The 14,931-nt window shown below is 48.9% G+C and overlaps 1 protein-coding gene across 1 annotated transcript in view; it reads right to left on the bottom strand.

Moving 5' to 3' along the window:
• Positions 1-318: 318 nt before the first annotated feature.
• The window catches only part of LOC112975170 (hydrocephalus-inducing protein homolog), a 108,780-nt gene continuing 94,167 nt past the window's right edge, over positions 319-14,931 (bottom strand). The window contains exons 21-22 of the mRNA XM_026084905.1: positions 14,205-14,357; positions 319-561 (exon numbers count right to left, since the gene is read on the bottom strand). Of these exons, the coding sequence (XP_025940690.1) occupies positions 319-561; positions 14,205-14,357 (396 nt within the window). The remainder of the gene's footprint in view (positions 562-14,204; positions 14,358-14,931) is intronic.

The raw sequence follows: 14,931 nt of genomic DNA, 5'->3' as shown, positions 1-14,931 counted from the left end.
GTAGCATTTTGCAGCCAGAGGCTTCCTGGACCTGCTGTTTTGCTCCAAATCCTTATTTGACAAAGTGAGGAAATAAATATATTATAACCGAGGGCAAATCGGTGACAATTCAGCAACTGATTTCCATTTTGGTAGCTTTTGAGGGTGAGTGTTTAATGACTCTGAAATGGCCATAAAATGTTTCTAAAGGAATTCCCATGGATTTGTTTCAGTGAAAGGGAGTCAGGGCCTTGAGTACTGTGGGAGAATTAATCTGAAGGACTACAGCAAAACTTCTCCTTGCTAAGCATATAGGAGGGGCGAGAGCCGAGAGATGTCCTACCTGAAGTGGGGCCCCAGGTTGAGCTCTGGAGCAAAGGGTTTGTCAGTGACGATCGTGGTGCCAATGCCGACGGCCTGGACCGGGATTTCGTAGGTGCTGCTGTGCTCTATGAACAAGTTCACCTTGTCCTCAAATTTCTCAGTATCGTCCAAGTTGGCTATGAGATTCACAGACACCTCGGTCTCAGGGGGAACCACTCCTTCACTGGGTTCAATCCTCCAGCGCGAGCGTTTGCCAGCCTGTAACACAATCCAGATACTAACTTACAAAGGGAACCACAGAGGAAGGACTGAAAGATATGAGGATAAAAAGCATAAAGGGTTAGTATTGCTAAATCCAAGCTGTGGCAGTGGTGTCTAGAAACAGCAACTCTCTCGAATCTTCTGTAAGCTATATTTTACCCTCCCCCTTTAGCAGACTCGCTTCATTAACCCAGTTTTGCCCAACCTGAGGGACGTTCATCCTCAGGAGAAGGTTATCCCCCCTCCGGTCTCTCTTTTGGAGTATGCACCAAGGGAGCCTGCTTTGTTTCTCTTGGCTTAGTGACAATGGCTGGGTTTGCATAAAGGCCCGAGGACAGAGGAAGCCGGGACTGCTCAAATCCCACCGCAGCGACCGCACGGCTGGGGGATACTGCTGTGAGCCTGAAGAATAACTCTGCAAAACCAGTTGATCAAAATCCTGGCTCCAAAGTCTTCTTTCTCAAGAGTTAGGCAGTGTTTCTCAACAGCACCTGAAGGACTGAAGCACCCAGTTCCTGCTAATCATCAGCCACTGGTGCCCCAGTGCTTTGGAAAATTCAGCCATAAACATTTATTTCTTTACTACCCTGCTGTAAGTAGAAAGAAAACTGAACACAAGGCCTGTGACTTGTGGGCATGGCCTAGGCTTCCCAAATGTTTCCTTCTGCTGGTTTCCCACAGACCTTCCTCTACAGATGGGGCAATAAGGGCGCCGGACCCCAGCTCACCCAAAGCCACATTCACAGGGAGCAAGCTCGCAGCATACAAGAGAAATGCATACAACGGTCCCTGGCCAGCTCTAAACATCTTACAGGTGGAAGGCAGGGGAATCCCTGAAGACCATGGTTGCCTCCGTAAGTATCTGCGGACCTCACATGAGCAAAAAAGGATGGGCTGGTCATTCCAGTCTGCCGACTGCAGACTGACACTTTCAAAAGGGAAAGATGCCTGCAAAGTCCTCTGCAGCATCAACACCCTCCAGCTCCCGCATGAAGGGAAACAAGTGTTCACACAACCCTCAGCAGCTAAGAGACTAAATTTCAGTTACTCTTTGCTTACAGATTTATCGTTTCTGGTGTGGATAATTTGGAAGAGGGAGAACCAGAAACCACGTCCAAGGGTACCACTGCTGAGACTGGCAGAGCCGGGCTGGGCTGCATACCGCTTTGCAGCAGCTGCCATGGTGTTGGTGGTACACGTACCCCCATGCAGGACTGCGTGTTCTGGAAGCCAGGCACTAACCCCTACCCCCCAGGCACACCCAAAACACCAGAGTATTGTAAAAGAGAACATTTTGCTTTTCTTTCTTTTTTGAATGAAAAGCGAGGATGTGCTCGGAGGCCCGACACGATCCAAGCAGCTGCTCGATTCAAGTGAAAATAGCCTGAGTTGCCATCTGTCAGGCTGGTGGCCCAGAGCTCGAACAGGACACTGGCCAGCCCAAGGCAGAAGAGTATCAGGAAACAAAGCAGCACTTCAAAGTCAGGGAAAGCATTTTGAATAAGCCCTCAACTGACCCCTGCTAATGACTAAGGTAAGACTAGCTGGAGGCCAGAGAAGCAATAACGTACTGTGTGTTCAGGGTCCCAGCGCTGCGTGTAGGCGCCCAGCTGCACTAACTCCTTCCCCAGGACTGACTGTGCCCTGCACAGCAGCAGGCCAGGTCTGCCCATGCAGGTCCCAGATGAAACATGCCAAAGGCATCAAAATTATTCCAGGTACATTACATTAGCAAAATGAATAAATTCAGTCAGCTCCATTTATTTTTTTCTTCAGAGCTGTAGGAAGAGAATCTCTTAAAAAAAAAAAAAAAAAAAGCCTTGCTTCTCCATGAAAAGCAGGCTAGGCTCAAGCTAACTACCTGCCCTTTTTTACTCCTACACCTTTCACATTCATTATTAGCCACAATGTACTCTCCATTCTTCCAGTTTGGGATCTTGTAGTCCCCTCAGGGAATATTCTTAAATTCCCTTTGAGGTCTGACTAGTTACCATTTTGTTTTCTGCACCCATGACATTTCTTGGCCTTGGGTAGGGAGAAGAAGCAGTGCTCAAAAAGCAGTCTGAACACAGAGGGCACGCAGCTAGATCTGAAGACATCAAACGGAGCAAAACTCATCAGCAGAGCTGCAGCCCCACTTTACCTGTTTGCCCAGAGAGACTACGGTTACCATATTGGACCTTCTGAAACTCCAACAAAAAATCACCACCAAATGCACTCTCATCCCAGAGGTGATAACCAAGCAGTGACACACACAACCACAAGCAGGTAGAAAAGACTGACCTAACCACACATCATCTCGCCAGCCCTCTTCCATTTTTCCTGCTTTCCTTGTGGAGCTGATCACTAGACTAGAGGGATCCACCAGGATGCAATCAGCCAAAGGCTCTCTGGAGAGCGCATTCAAACCAAGCCAGTGGGTGTTAGATTTTCACTGACATTAGCGTACAATTTTTCCTCTGATTCGTGCTGACACAGGGTAGCTAGCTTGAAAAGGAGACCTGATAGCTTTGCTCCAGAAGTGAATCTGCAAGTCTGCTATCTGACAAAGCTAATTTATCAAAGCTTGGCAATGAGCCGGGGAGTAAATTGTACCCAAGAAACTATCACAGAGGAATAATGATAGGCTGTCTAGATGGAGCCAGAGTTTGAATTCCCTAGTGTTATCCAGTGCAGACCCATTGTGCCCTGGCAGGCCAACAGTTGACTCTGGAGGAATAAGATTTGCATCCTGTCCTCATTCCTTTGGTTAGCATTTGGTGTGGGTCCAAGGGGCAGCATAATGTATTGCTGAACAGAGACCTGCCAGGACCAAGAGGTTCCGCCAGGACAGATTTGCTCAGATTTCTAGGTCAGCTCTGCCAACACTGATCCAGGCTGCATCCCAGAGATAGGAAATCTCCTGGAGCTGGAGGGGGTCCCCACATCCTTGGACTGTAGAGGTTGAGTGAAGGCCACCATCACTTGGTCAGGGTTTTGTTGGACTCCCTACATCCCTCCAGGTGAGTCTTCAACTGCTCACAGAAAAAAAAAAGTGAGCCAAGTCACCATATATCCTCCGTAAGGATGACTCTTGCACAGGATTGAGGCTAAGTGTGTGCAGAGTGTGGCAAATTACCCGCACATGACTGCACATGGGGGAATGCCACACTGACAGCACTCAGCTCTTCACTGCACAAGGCAGCTGGCTCTGTACTGGGACCAGACTGAGAACCTGGGCTCTGCTGCGAGACCAGGAGCTTTGCCATACCTTGAATTCTCTAGCTGAAGAGAGGATTAAAAAAAGCCTCTTTCCTCTGTAAAGCACATAGAGGTGATCGGTCTATGAAAAAACACCACTTAGGATACTGAGTAATATCTCACTTCTGATAACGTCCCTGCTACTTGCTTATCCCCAAACGCTCTGTGAAACAATGCAATAGCTGTATGCACAGAATAGACAAAGATGGTGACTATTTTTGTCTCCGTAGGAGCTTGCTTTACCGGGCATGAGAGCCACTGAGTGCTAGTCAATGGTTGGGATAAATCATTTAATCAAGAAACTCAACATAGAGATCATTAGCTTCTCCCAGGACAGACTTCCACTGCGAAAAAAAGCTGCCAAAATCTGGTTATAATGAACACCAGCATGAATCTCTGAGATGGATGGCAGCCCTTAAGGAATGACTGGGGAGCCACCATACTCACTTCTCTTGAAGCTGCTTAAAGCTAGTTAATTAAAAGCATCTGGTCATTCTGGCCTTGCACAAGCAAAAGAGGAAGCAGAACTCAATAGTCAAAATGCAGCTGTATTTCTTACCAAGCCATATGTCTAGTGACAGAGCATTCACATTGTGTCGAGCTGACCCATCGTTCCTCACAGAGGCTGCAAATGAAGAGGGAATAAAATCCCATCCTACACCAGCTGCAAACAGAGCTTTGACCCAGTTGTTTCGGCAATCCCAAGGGGAGACCTCTCCCCTGGGAGCCTCTCTCAGGGCCCCAGAGGCAGAGTCAAGAATTCAAACCATGTGGGTAACAGTACCTGCTAAAGAAACACAAGCACTTTGAGCAGATGGGCAGCTCCAGAGTAAGACCATCCCTTCCACCAGCCATTCTTTAAGACCAGTCAACTGATGAAGCTGATGTTTTATCAGGGCCAAATAGGATCTCAGCCAGGAAGGGAAACTGCCAAGAAAACCTCAGTGGTTTTGTTTTCCGGCTACAGGTACCTAAAGAGAACAACCCTGAAACAGTGCCTCCAGGAACTCAATATTGTCTAGGTAACGGGTGAGGTGCTGTTGAAAGTATCTCCACATACATATAATTGCACGTACCATGTTTTTCCACCACATAAAGCCCTAGAATATTAACCAGGAATATGATTTTTCTAAAATTGGAGACATCTAGTGCAAAAAGGAAATTGCTTGCTCCATTCAAAAATCAAATTCAGGAGATTGTCTCCAAAATTTTAGAAATGCCATAGTAATAAGGTGGTGGCTTGTAGCTATCTGCACTGGAATGACACAGACCTGAGCCAGGAATGACACTGCAGAACAGGTATTGCTGACTCAAATGGATCTTCTCAAGTCCACCAAGGGAAAAATGGCAGAAGGAACCATCATATCATGTTAGACCTGCAGCAGAGAGCACTTTCCATTGCCATAGCTCCTTATAGCTATGCTGCAAGAAAGCCTCTCTGGCTCCATGAAGCAGCAATATATTCTGCTCACTGGAAGCAGGGGAATGGGAGGTAGAAAAGGGAAGTGAATTCCTTGTGGTCCCAGAGAACATGAGAATCATAGGTTGTGTCTGCCTGAGGGCTCTGTTAGGCCAAAGTCCTGGTCCCTCTTTAACTCTTGACTGGAAGGTGAGCTGGGCATGCAACAGCCCCCCACACCTTGGCTCCCTTTGGAAGGAAACCACATGCACAGGCAGGAGCGACCATGGCAAGCTCCAAGCCATCCCCTGCTCTGGACAGTCAGGAGACAAGGACTGTGTGCACAACACAGAGCACTCCAGCCCCACGGTTTGGACAGAGACAGTGGAGCTCCCCCAAATCTAGTCTGGTTCCCTGTCTAGTACGCAACCACAGCAGGTGCTCCAAACATAGCCCAGACTTTGGGATGCTGCACCCTTGGCTCTTTATTTCCATGCACAAACTGGAGCTGCCAATGCCAGAAGACCACCCAACTGCACCAAGAGGCCAAGCAGAAGGCTGTAGATTGGGACATAAGGCTGGTTAGCTGTTCTCAAAGACGACTATCCTCCTGCTGCCACCTCAGCAGCAGCACCTTCACGTCAAAAGCACAGGGATAAAACCCTCAGCAGAGCTCTACCTCCAGCAGTTTCTGAGGATTTGCTGCCTCGGCTTCCACTCTGCCTGCAAAGAACAGCACAGGGAAGGCAGACAGACCGCTTTAGTTTAGCCTCTGCCCTAGTGCACGATCAAGGGGATGTGTTACAAAGGCAGAGCATCTAAAGCTAGTAAAATCAAAATTAATACATGGAACTCATTGCTGCTGACAACGGAGGCTAATTTGTCATTCTTGGTACAGCTAATAGCAAATTGCTCTGTGAGCAACAGAGCCAATGAAGCTTGACTCCATCTGTGTCCTCTGCCCATAGCGTGCCCCTCCAGAGCCTGCCTGCCCTCCCCATTGGGCAGGAGGGACGCGTGCGGCGGCTCTGCTGGTGCCGCGCATGTTCTGGTTAGCCAGCAAGCACAGCTCGGCTGGGGGATGCCAAGCAGAGCATTTAATAACCAAACTCTTCCTGTCTTTCCTTTGAGATAAGCACTCATCTGAGTCACTCTCACTTGTAGGGACATAGTTACCTTTAAGACTTTGACCCTTTAATTTGGTTGATAGTGGCCAACAGGTGCAGGAAAGACTGACAGACAGTCACTAGCTCCCTTACRTGAGCAGAATAACAATCTCTTCTATTACTGGAAGCATTACAGCGTTTTTGAAAGGGCATGAATTCATCTAATGAGAAACCTGCTATTGCATGTGATAAAAACTTCTCCCTGTGGCCAGGTTTTGTGCACCTTTTACAATGTTTCCTCCTCCAAATCTCTGCTCCCCCTTCAAAAAGCTACAAGTCCTTGGCCCTAAGCCCATGCTACACATACCCTGGGAAGGATACAGTCTTCCACCTTCCTCGGCAGGTTTTAGTACAAGCAGTTGCCCGGAGACAGGTTACCAGGCTGGGCTGCCCACTGCTGTGACCGGGAAAGGCAGTCTCTTCGTCCGTGYGCTTTATGATATTTTTCCTGCATGACACTGGAAGTTCCTGGCTTTGACCCCTGTTTATGACTGATGCTGCATGTCTCCAGGCATGGTTCGCTACCCAGAACCATTCCCTCCTGCTCTGGCAAGACTGGATCCCAAGCTGGGCATAATTCAACAAATCGGTACTGCCTTACTAGCAAAACACAAACTTTAAAAGCTGGACAAAAAGGCTAACCCTAAAGGTGAGTTTTCAGAGCATCCTGCATCATGAGGCTCTGCTGTGACAGCTCTGRAAAGAGTTAAGCCTACGATCTTATCTTCCAAACCTCTGCTCACCTTGTAAGAGACCACATACTTCAGGGCTCAGGCCAGCACTGCCCATACCCCAGAAAGCCAATTTAACACTCATTTCCAAACAGCACTGCAGATATCCTTGACTGAAAATGTTTGAAGGGCACAGTCCTGTTCGCCTGTGTTGCACTAAGAACAAACTCCAACGAGCTGCCTAATTATTTAGATGCTTGGGAGAAAAAAAAAGTAATTTACAGTACATTTACAAACAACCTACTTGCCAATTCGTCTGCTCCAACTTCAGCAACAGCAGTTGGAGAGCGCTAAGAACAATGCGGACACTTCAAAGCCTTCCCATCCCACAGCCTGCACAACTCGCCCAGATGATAACGAAATCTTCGCTCAACCAGAACACGTAGCAGAATCACTAAAGCAGCATCCATTTATCTGCACGGTTTTTAAGTTTATCTCTGTGTTTTGCTGTCTATCCATATGGCCATTTCTTTAATAGAGGGAATCATGGGAAAACMTTGAGATGATAAGCAATGAATTAGTAAATGAAACAACTGCTGCACTAATGAGGAGAGAAGCAAGTATGTGACTAGGAACTGCATGTTCTCTCCTTGTTGCTCTGAATTCGACTAGAAGCCTTTAAAGGCTGCTCTGAAAATCAGTGATTTTGCTCCAGTGAACCCCAGTTAAAAGCTAACTAGTTACAGCCTTCCCCCCCCCCCATCCCCGCTCCTTAAACAAACAAAAATCTGTTTCTTCTGCAACATCAACTCCAGTTGGATCTCCAGGCAGTTCAGCCCTGGGAGCACAGAAGGGGGGGTCTTCTTGCCATCAACTGTCTCTCTAAAAGGACACATCTCCTTCAGAGGCGGCTTCCAGCCCAACCTGCTCTTCAGATGGCTTCAAAGCTAGGTCTGAGCACTGGAATGTCCTCAAGCAGCTGGGTCAAGAGACATGGCCAGAAGGGCTCCTTCTGCCAAGCGGGGAGCATGAAACCCCCTGGAGATGTGCCCTGGGGCAGTGAGCTGGGGCATCCCTGGCCGTACAGAAACCTGAGGGCAATGAGCTGCTTCAGGGCAGTGCCTTGGATGAGGAAGGTTGAGGACCAGGTCAAAGGAGACAGGACTCCAAATTAGGAAGCAAAGCACCATCATTAAGAGAGGAAATCCCAAGAAAGGTTTTCTCTCCCCTCCCCAATTACAAGGCGCCACAAAGCCAGCATTTGCCACGCCACAGTGGCTCATAAAAGACCCAGCACGGTGGTTACACAGGGGGAAGAAAGCTTCCGCTGATTAACGAATTACATGCTAGGCCGGTCTTTTCTGATCACATAGGCGTGATGTACAAGCACCTTCCAGGATGCCAAGAGATGTCACGATTAATAACTGACTCAAAGATTCCTGAGAAGACACAGAGACAAAAGACAAGCAGGAAATGATCAAAGAGACTCTCTTCTAACACATCACTGCCTTCCTGCAGCGAGAGCTAACACTTCCATTAATCGATACAACTGTTTTGCACTTGTCAATACAGCAAAACCATCTGACACTTAAGGAAGCAGGAAAAGAAGATGACGGGGGAGAAAGGAGGAGAAACAGCCACCTTTTTCAGCAGGTCACATCATTCCCCAGCAAAGCTGCAACAGCTCCTTCATGTTGACCTATTCCTCCAGCTTTTTTATCCAAGGGAGRAAGAAAAAAAAAAAAAGAAAAAAAAAAGAAAAAGGATAATCCTCTCCCTTGCTGTATCCAAAGGACTCTCTTTTACAGGCCAGACTGTCTGGCAGCTGACAAGATCATCATCAGACAGGTACAGGATTCGACAGATGAGGATGGGTTGACACACTGGTCCCACAGGCCACAGACCTGCAGATATCCTGGCAAGCAGGGAGCGATAAGTAAGTAGAGAACTAGTGTATGATGCCCTGTGCTTCACTTCCAACCCAAAGAAAAGCCCCATGGCCTTGAGAAGCCAGGGCAGGAGAAGCTGAATTTATTGCCTGTGAATTGCACCAGTTCAGCCCTTCCTGTCGCTGCCTTATGCTTAGCAATTTGCCACCCCAGCTTTCCTTTGGATGCTCAATTGCTATGTGCTAACTAAATCAGCCGGCAGCTGCTATCAGCAGCATCGCGGAGGAGGGAGGGAATCCGTCCTGTGATCCATTTCCCTGCGCCACCAATGCCGAACTGTCCTGCCAAAACAAGGAGCATGAGCCGGTCAACATCTCTAATATCCTAAAATGCAGGATTATAACCGCTTCTCTGCCAGGGTCAGGGCTCCGCTCACTTCTCCAGGTTGCAGAGCAGCCCTGCCGGGCACCCAGGAGCGTGCAGGCTCGGCACTGGAGTGGTACGGACAGGATACAGAGAGGCTCAGTGCAGACAGCATCAGGACTGAGCGGCTACAGCTGCACTGTGTCAGGCAGACTTCTCATCTCAGGCCAGCCGCACCTCCGATATCTCTACATTTAACACATGTATTGCACTTTGTCTGGGCTGTTTTCCACCTGCCTGTAACCCTGCCTAAACATGTGTTTGCTGTACTGCTGGAAGCATCTCCTCTTGGCCACCCTCCCTGCTAAACTGATGGTATTTCCAAAATGAGCATGGATTTTACTCAAGAAAAACCCAAACTGTTCAGTGCAATCCAAGTTTTGCTAAACGTGGCCGGTGCCATTCGAGCCTGGCTTCCCGGCTGGTCAGAGGGAGCTGTGGAGCTCAGCGTTGCACCTGAGGACAACGCCAGCCTGGTGCTAAGTCTTTTCAGCTGGGGCTCGTCCTGCAGGAGGACGCTTGGTTTATTGGCTTCGTCCGGCTTCCCATGCCCTGTCAGCGCAGGCTGCAGTCTCATGCAGAAGCAGCGCATTGCTTCCCTGTGCCGCACCACTCTTTCCCTCCCATCCCCTATACTTTTACGCAAGTTCCTTCCTTTTATTCATCGACACTGTCAACACTTCTAGGGAGTCATGGGTCGACTGCAAAAGTACATGCAGTTTGCAACATGATCTCTCAGCAGCCAGCAGCGAGAGCCCTGCTCTCCTGGTAGCGAGCTGCTTGAAGTGCAGCAAACAGCCTCAGCAGCTCTGCCTCTAACACGCACGGGAATGGCAAGCACRGAAGGGCTTTTGTTTTGTGGCTAAATCAGGAGCTCTAACTCACATGCAGAAAGCTTTAAGCTCGCTTCCTGGGGATCACAGGGTTAACTTCCGCCTGGTGTCCCTTTCTCTTTGCTCTGGGTGCTCCAGGAAAAGCAGCAAGTATGGAAATGGCTGGGGCAAATTCCAGATGCTGCCAAGACTAAATCACTTGAGGACTGTCCTCAGTGCTGGCGACCGCTCGGTCCCTTTGCTGCTAGTGGTAACCTGACACACTCCTAACACCCCCTGCAAGCTTTGGAGGATATAAGAGGCTCTTGCTGGGTTTTGGGGAAGCATGTTTGCAAACCCGGGTGCTGCAAAGACTCTTCATTTAGGGGGGTGCAAGACCCTCCACTTTATACCCTACACACAGTACACACGCACAAGGCAATCCTCTCCCATCAGGGTGGATGCAAAGCTTCATTTTTCAGGAATCTCTAAGTATCTCCTGCCGGAGCACCTTGGCCTACTTGGGGTGCCTGGCTAGGGCTCCACTCCAGGCAGATGGAGATGACATGACCCATTGGCGTGCACAGATCCTGCCTTCCTCCGTACCCACACTCTGCCAGGAAGTCAGCTTACAGAGGGGGTACCCGAGGGAGAAAAAGCCTCCCATCCATCAGACCACTGGATATGGAGCAACTGAAGACAGCAGAGAAGTAAATCTTGGGCTTGTATCTGCTGTCTTGTGGGGAATAAAATATGCTGTGAGGACCATTCCCTATTCCCCCTCCCCAAGACCTTGTGCATTCAGGCCTTGGAGTACCTCTAGAGAGGATACTCTGGCACGTTCGCACTGGCAGGCCAGGGCTGACCTCTCCCTGAGAATAAACATTTAGCCTTAGGCCAGTACTGAGGGATGGTTTGCAACTCTGTAGTCAAGATCAAGCTGCTCTGATCTATCTAAAAAGGCAATAGTAGCAACTTTACAAGAGCTGGTGGAAATAAGTTCTGTGCTCAGAAGAATTAATCCAATTAGAAGAAGAATAGCAGGAGGCAGAGGACAGAAGGGGAAAATCTGTGCAATCACTTCTGAGAAGCACATCTCAGAATCCAGTTTCCTGCGTGCAAAAGTACCAATGCAGCGTCTTACAGGTATGTGCACGCACAGACATATGGAAAAAACAGACCAAAGGAGTTTACACTCATGTTTTCAAACTAGTATTTTAGCACAGAGAGGATCTGCCTGCCAGCCAGGTGATGCAGCATCCCATGCTAAGCCTCTAATTGAAGTTCTCCATGCTCCTCCCATGCTCTTCGAGGTCTCAACAAGAGGACAGTGCTGACGAGACCTCAGATCCATGCAGTTCCTGCATGCTGTTAGCTTTTCACAGCCAGCACCCAACAACCACTCCCTATAGAAGGCCAGAGTTGCCTGATCCCAATGCACAGCTTTGAAGTTGTTTTTTGTTGTTTTTTTTTGTTTTTGTTTTTAATTTCAGTCTGACTTGCCTCTCTTCCTCGCTGGGACACATGAGCTTATGAAAGCTGTCCAGCTTCCCTGGGACACCACCATGCAGCTGCAGGAGAGCTGCACACCATTCTGGCATGGAGATGCTCAGTGCTGCTGCCAGCAATTCACCCAGCGTGGGGGGGACACAGCCAGCCACATTATAGCATTCTCCTTTGCGGTTTTGAACCAGACCACCTAGCTTTTACTCGCCCTGTTGTCGTCCCTTAATCTAATCTCATTCAGTTTGTTGAGCTGCCAGTCAGCGCATTATAACATTGCTGAACCCATGCTCTTGTGAAAATTTAAATCAATACCTCTTTCTTTCAAGTGCGACTGTGATCTATAAGCCTAACTACAAATACACTAAGTTTCAAGATTAGCCATCAAATGGGAGACAAGGAAATCACAGCTCACTGCTCAGCAATCTCCAAACAAAAAATCCAAGCAGCAGCTTTGGCGTCTCAGAGAACATGAGACTTTTGTGCAGAAGCACAAGTGAACGAAGGATGCTAAAATCACCCACCAGCTAGGCTAAAGGACAGCTTGAGCCACTTCTGCTCCCCATGGATATGTAGGGTTCACCCTAGCACCCAAAAGCATCTGAAATTTTACCTCTGAAGTTATTCAGTTCTCTCTTCTTCCTGCCAATAAACTGCCAGGCAGCCTAAGGCGGCAGCACCTGCTTTTAGCAAAAGGCAGAACTCCAACTGAGGCAGCAAAACAGCCAAGTAGGCAGCTGCAAAGGGCAAGAGGAGCTTGATTACATCTTGCATACAGCATCGCCRCTCCCGTCAGACAGGCTGAATATCACAACACTGAAGAGTCCCTGCCTGAATGACTGATCAAGCAGGTTGCTGGGACCTGCTCGCTGAGCACCTCCATGATATGAGCGCCTGGGCTGAGCCGTCCTGAGAAGCTGAGATGCTGACCATGGGGGTAAACGATCATTGCTGCGGGGTCACAGAGCCCGAGCAGGGGGACTATGCATCAGTGGAGCTCATCTTTAGCACAGGGAAAGGGACCAGCCCTGAGCTACTTTATTTTATTGTTCTATTTATTGATGTGCCACAGTATTTGCAGAAATTGCAGTGAACCAGGGCAGGATTTATCACCCAATCCCATAAATGAGGGCGCGGAGGCAATGGAGAGGCAGATGCTCTGCAAGCCCTGCCGGGGTAAACTGCAAGCTGCCCCAGGGGTGGGAAGGAAGGCATTACACTGGGACAGCAGGAGTCAAACCTGGCTCTGTGGGCCAGTTGTGGACACAAGCTGCAAAACAGCACACAAAACCCAACATTTAAAACCTCATGGAACCCACACTGGGTGGCTTTCTCTCTGCAGAGATGGAAAGCAGATTTTTGTGTTGGAGTTAGAGCAAACTACCCTGGGAGGTTATTTACCCACCTGCGCATGGAAATTGGAGGGAGACAGCTGGAAAACAAGCAAAAGGGACAGTGAAAGTCAGCCCCTCTCCTCCTCAGCCCAGGAGGCTGAGCCCATGATCTCACACTGCCTGATGCTTTATCCATGGCAGCAGCCGAGCCCGTGTCCGTACTGCTGGCTCCGGGTTAACCAGCCTCAGGGGTCCAGCCTGTCTAGCACAACCTTCCCCTGAACCCCTTGTTCCAGTCCCCCCAAATCTCCCCTCCAGCTCGGCCCAGCAGGAAGCTGGGATGAAGAACGGGGCCAAGGATGGAGCTTGGGCTCTCATCACAACCCCCCTGCTTTCCGTGGTCAGAATGGCAGAAGAGGCCTGAAAAGCGTGGCCTCAAATGCTGCAGGTTCACAAAAGACATCGCACTGAACGAGTGACGAGGAAAACCAGTGCCCACCGCAGGGAGACTGCAGAAAGAGCATCAGTTGACGCAGCCACCTGCCCCCAGGCGCCGAGTGAATGGAGTGCAAGGGGCAGCAGGGAGCCCACCCCGGCCGCAAGCGCACAAACCCATCCTGGCTGCATCCGCCTCGCTCCCCGTGCCCCGCGAGCAGCCCCACTCTTCCGCTACGAGGCAGCGCATCAGCCGATGCAGCCTCTGAATTAAACTGCTGTTGTCTGCAGCTAGGCTCCAGCTAGACTCTTCTGCAACTCTACAGAGTCCACAGACCCGCACCTCAGTCTCAGGTAGTCCCAGCTGGCATTCCTTAGATATGCAACCCTTAAAAGCATTTTTTTTTGACTGTAAAAAACAGTGTGACCCTCAGCAGGTGTGAAGGAACGAAGGACCACGGGGTTCTTTTGCTCTCACAGAGCTCCAAAAACTTAACTAACAGACCTAAATACCTTACACAAAATAAAAGGAAACTAGATAAAGATGATCCAGAGCCACATCTGCTCACACATTTATGCAAATTCTCTTCTTTATTGGGGAATCCCTAGCTAAAGCTGCACACACAACCAGAACTCACCGTGCTGCATTATAAGGGAGCATTTTGCTTTCTCTGAGATAATCATATGGAAATGCTGTATATAAAATCAGGTCACAGGCTGCTACAGACCAGTCACATTTTGTTCGAAAATAGCCCCACATATACTTACCATCCGTGCGCAGAATAACGCAGGGATGACAGTCTGATTGGAGAGGTGGAGTGTCCGGGAAGCATCTTGTAGAACTCGGATATTGTCAAAATCTATCTTATTTGGATGCACGTAGACAACTGGGCCTTCTCCAGTGCTCACTAAATGGATCTTCTGCTCCCAGAAGCAGGTGGAAAGGACCAAAAAAGCAAGGAAGGTTAAAAAAATTAGATAGTTCTCAGGGTACTGTTAGACTCAGGTATAGCCACAGCTGTTTGAAGCTTTTGGTGTTTAACACTGATACGGAAGACTTGGAGAAAGCCTGGGATCTAGAGTGATCTCAGCTGAAAGCCACAAATTCAGCACAGCATCATCAGGAATAAACAAATCCGGCTTCCCATGCTTCTTGCTTTCTTCACACTTGCATTCACACTTCCTCCACACTTTCACCTCTCCTTCCTGTACCCTGTGCCCACTCCCACACCTTTTACTGCCCAGTCTTGCCCCAGACTATCCCCTCTGGCTACTGCCATTGCACAGCCATACTTGGAGAGGAACTCTGACAGCCAACGAAGCTACACCTGTGAAAACCAGCACAAGACAGCAGCAAAGCAGGCTCTTCAGAGCAGGGATCATGCAAGTCAGTTGACTCTGAAGAGTACTTATGTGTATTTGTGGTGCTATATGAATAAGAAGCATTAATTATTAATTACATCTTTCAAGCAGTATTTTTCTCTTTTGACAATCT

Source organism: Apteryx rowi, unplaced genomic scaffold (genome assembly GCF_003343035.1).
Source record: "Apteryx rowi isolate R43461 unplaced genomic scaffold, aptRow1 scaffold_653, whole genome shotgun sequence".
Lineage (NCBI taxonomy): Eukaryota > Metazoa > Chordata > Aves > Apterygiformes > Apterygidae > Apteryx > Apteryx rowi.
The sequence above is the reverse complement of the archived record's forward strand: the minus strand, read 5'-3'. Positions and strand labels throughout refer to the sequence as shown.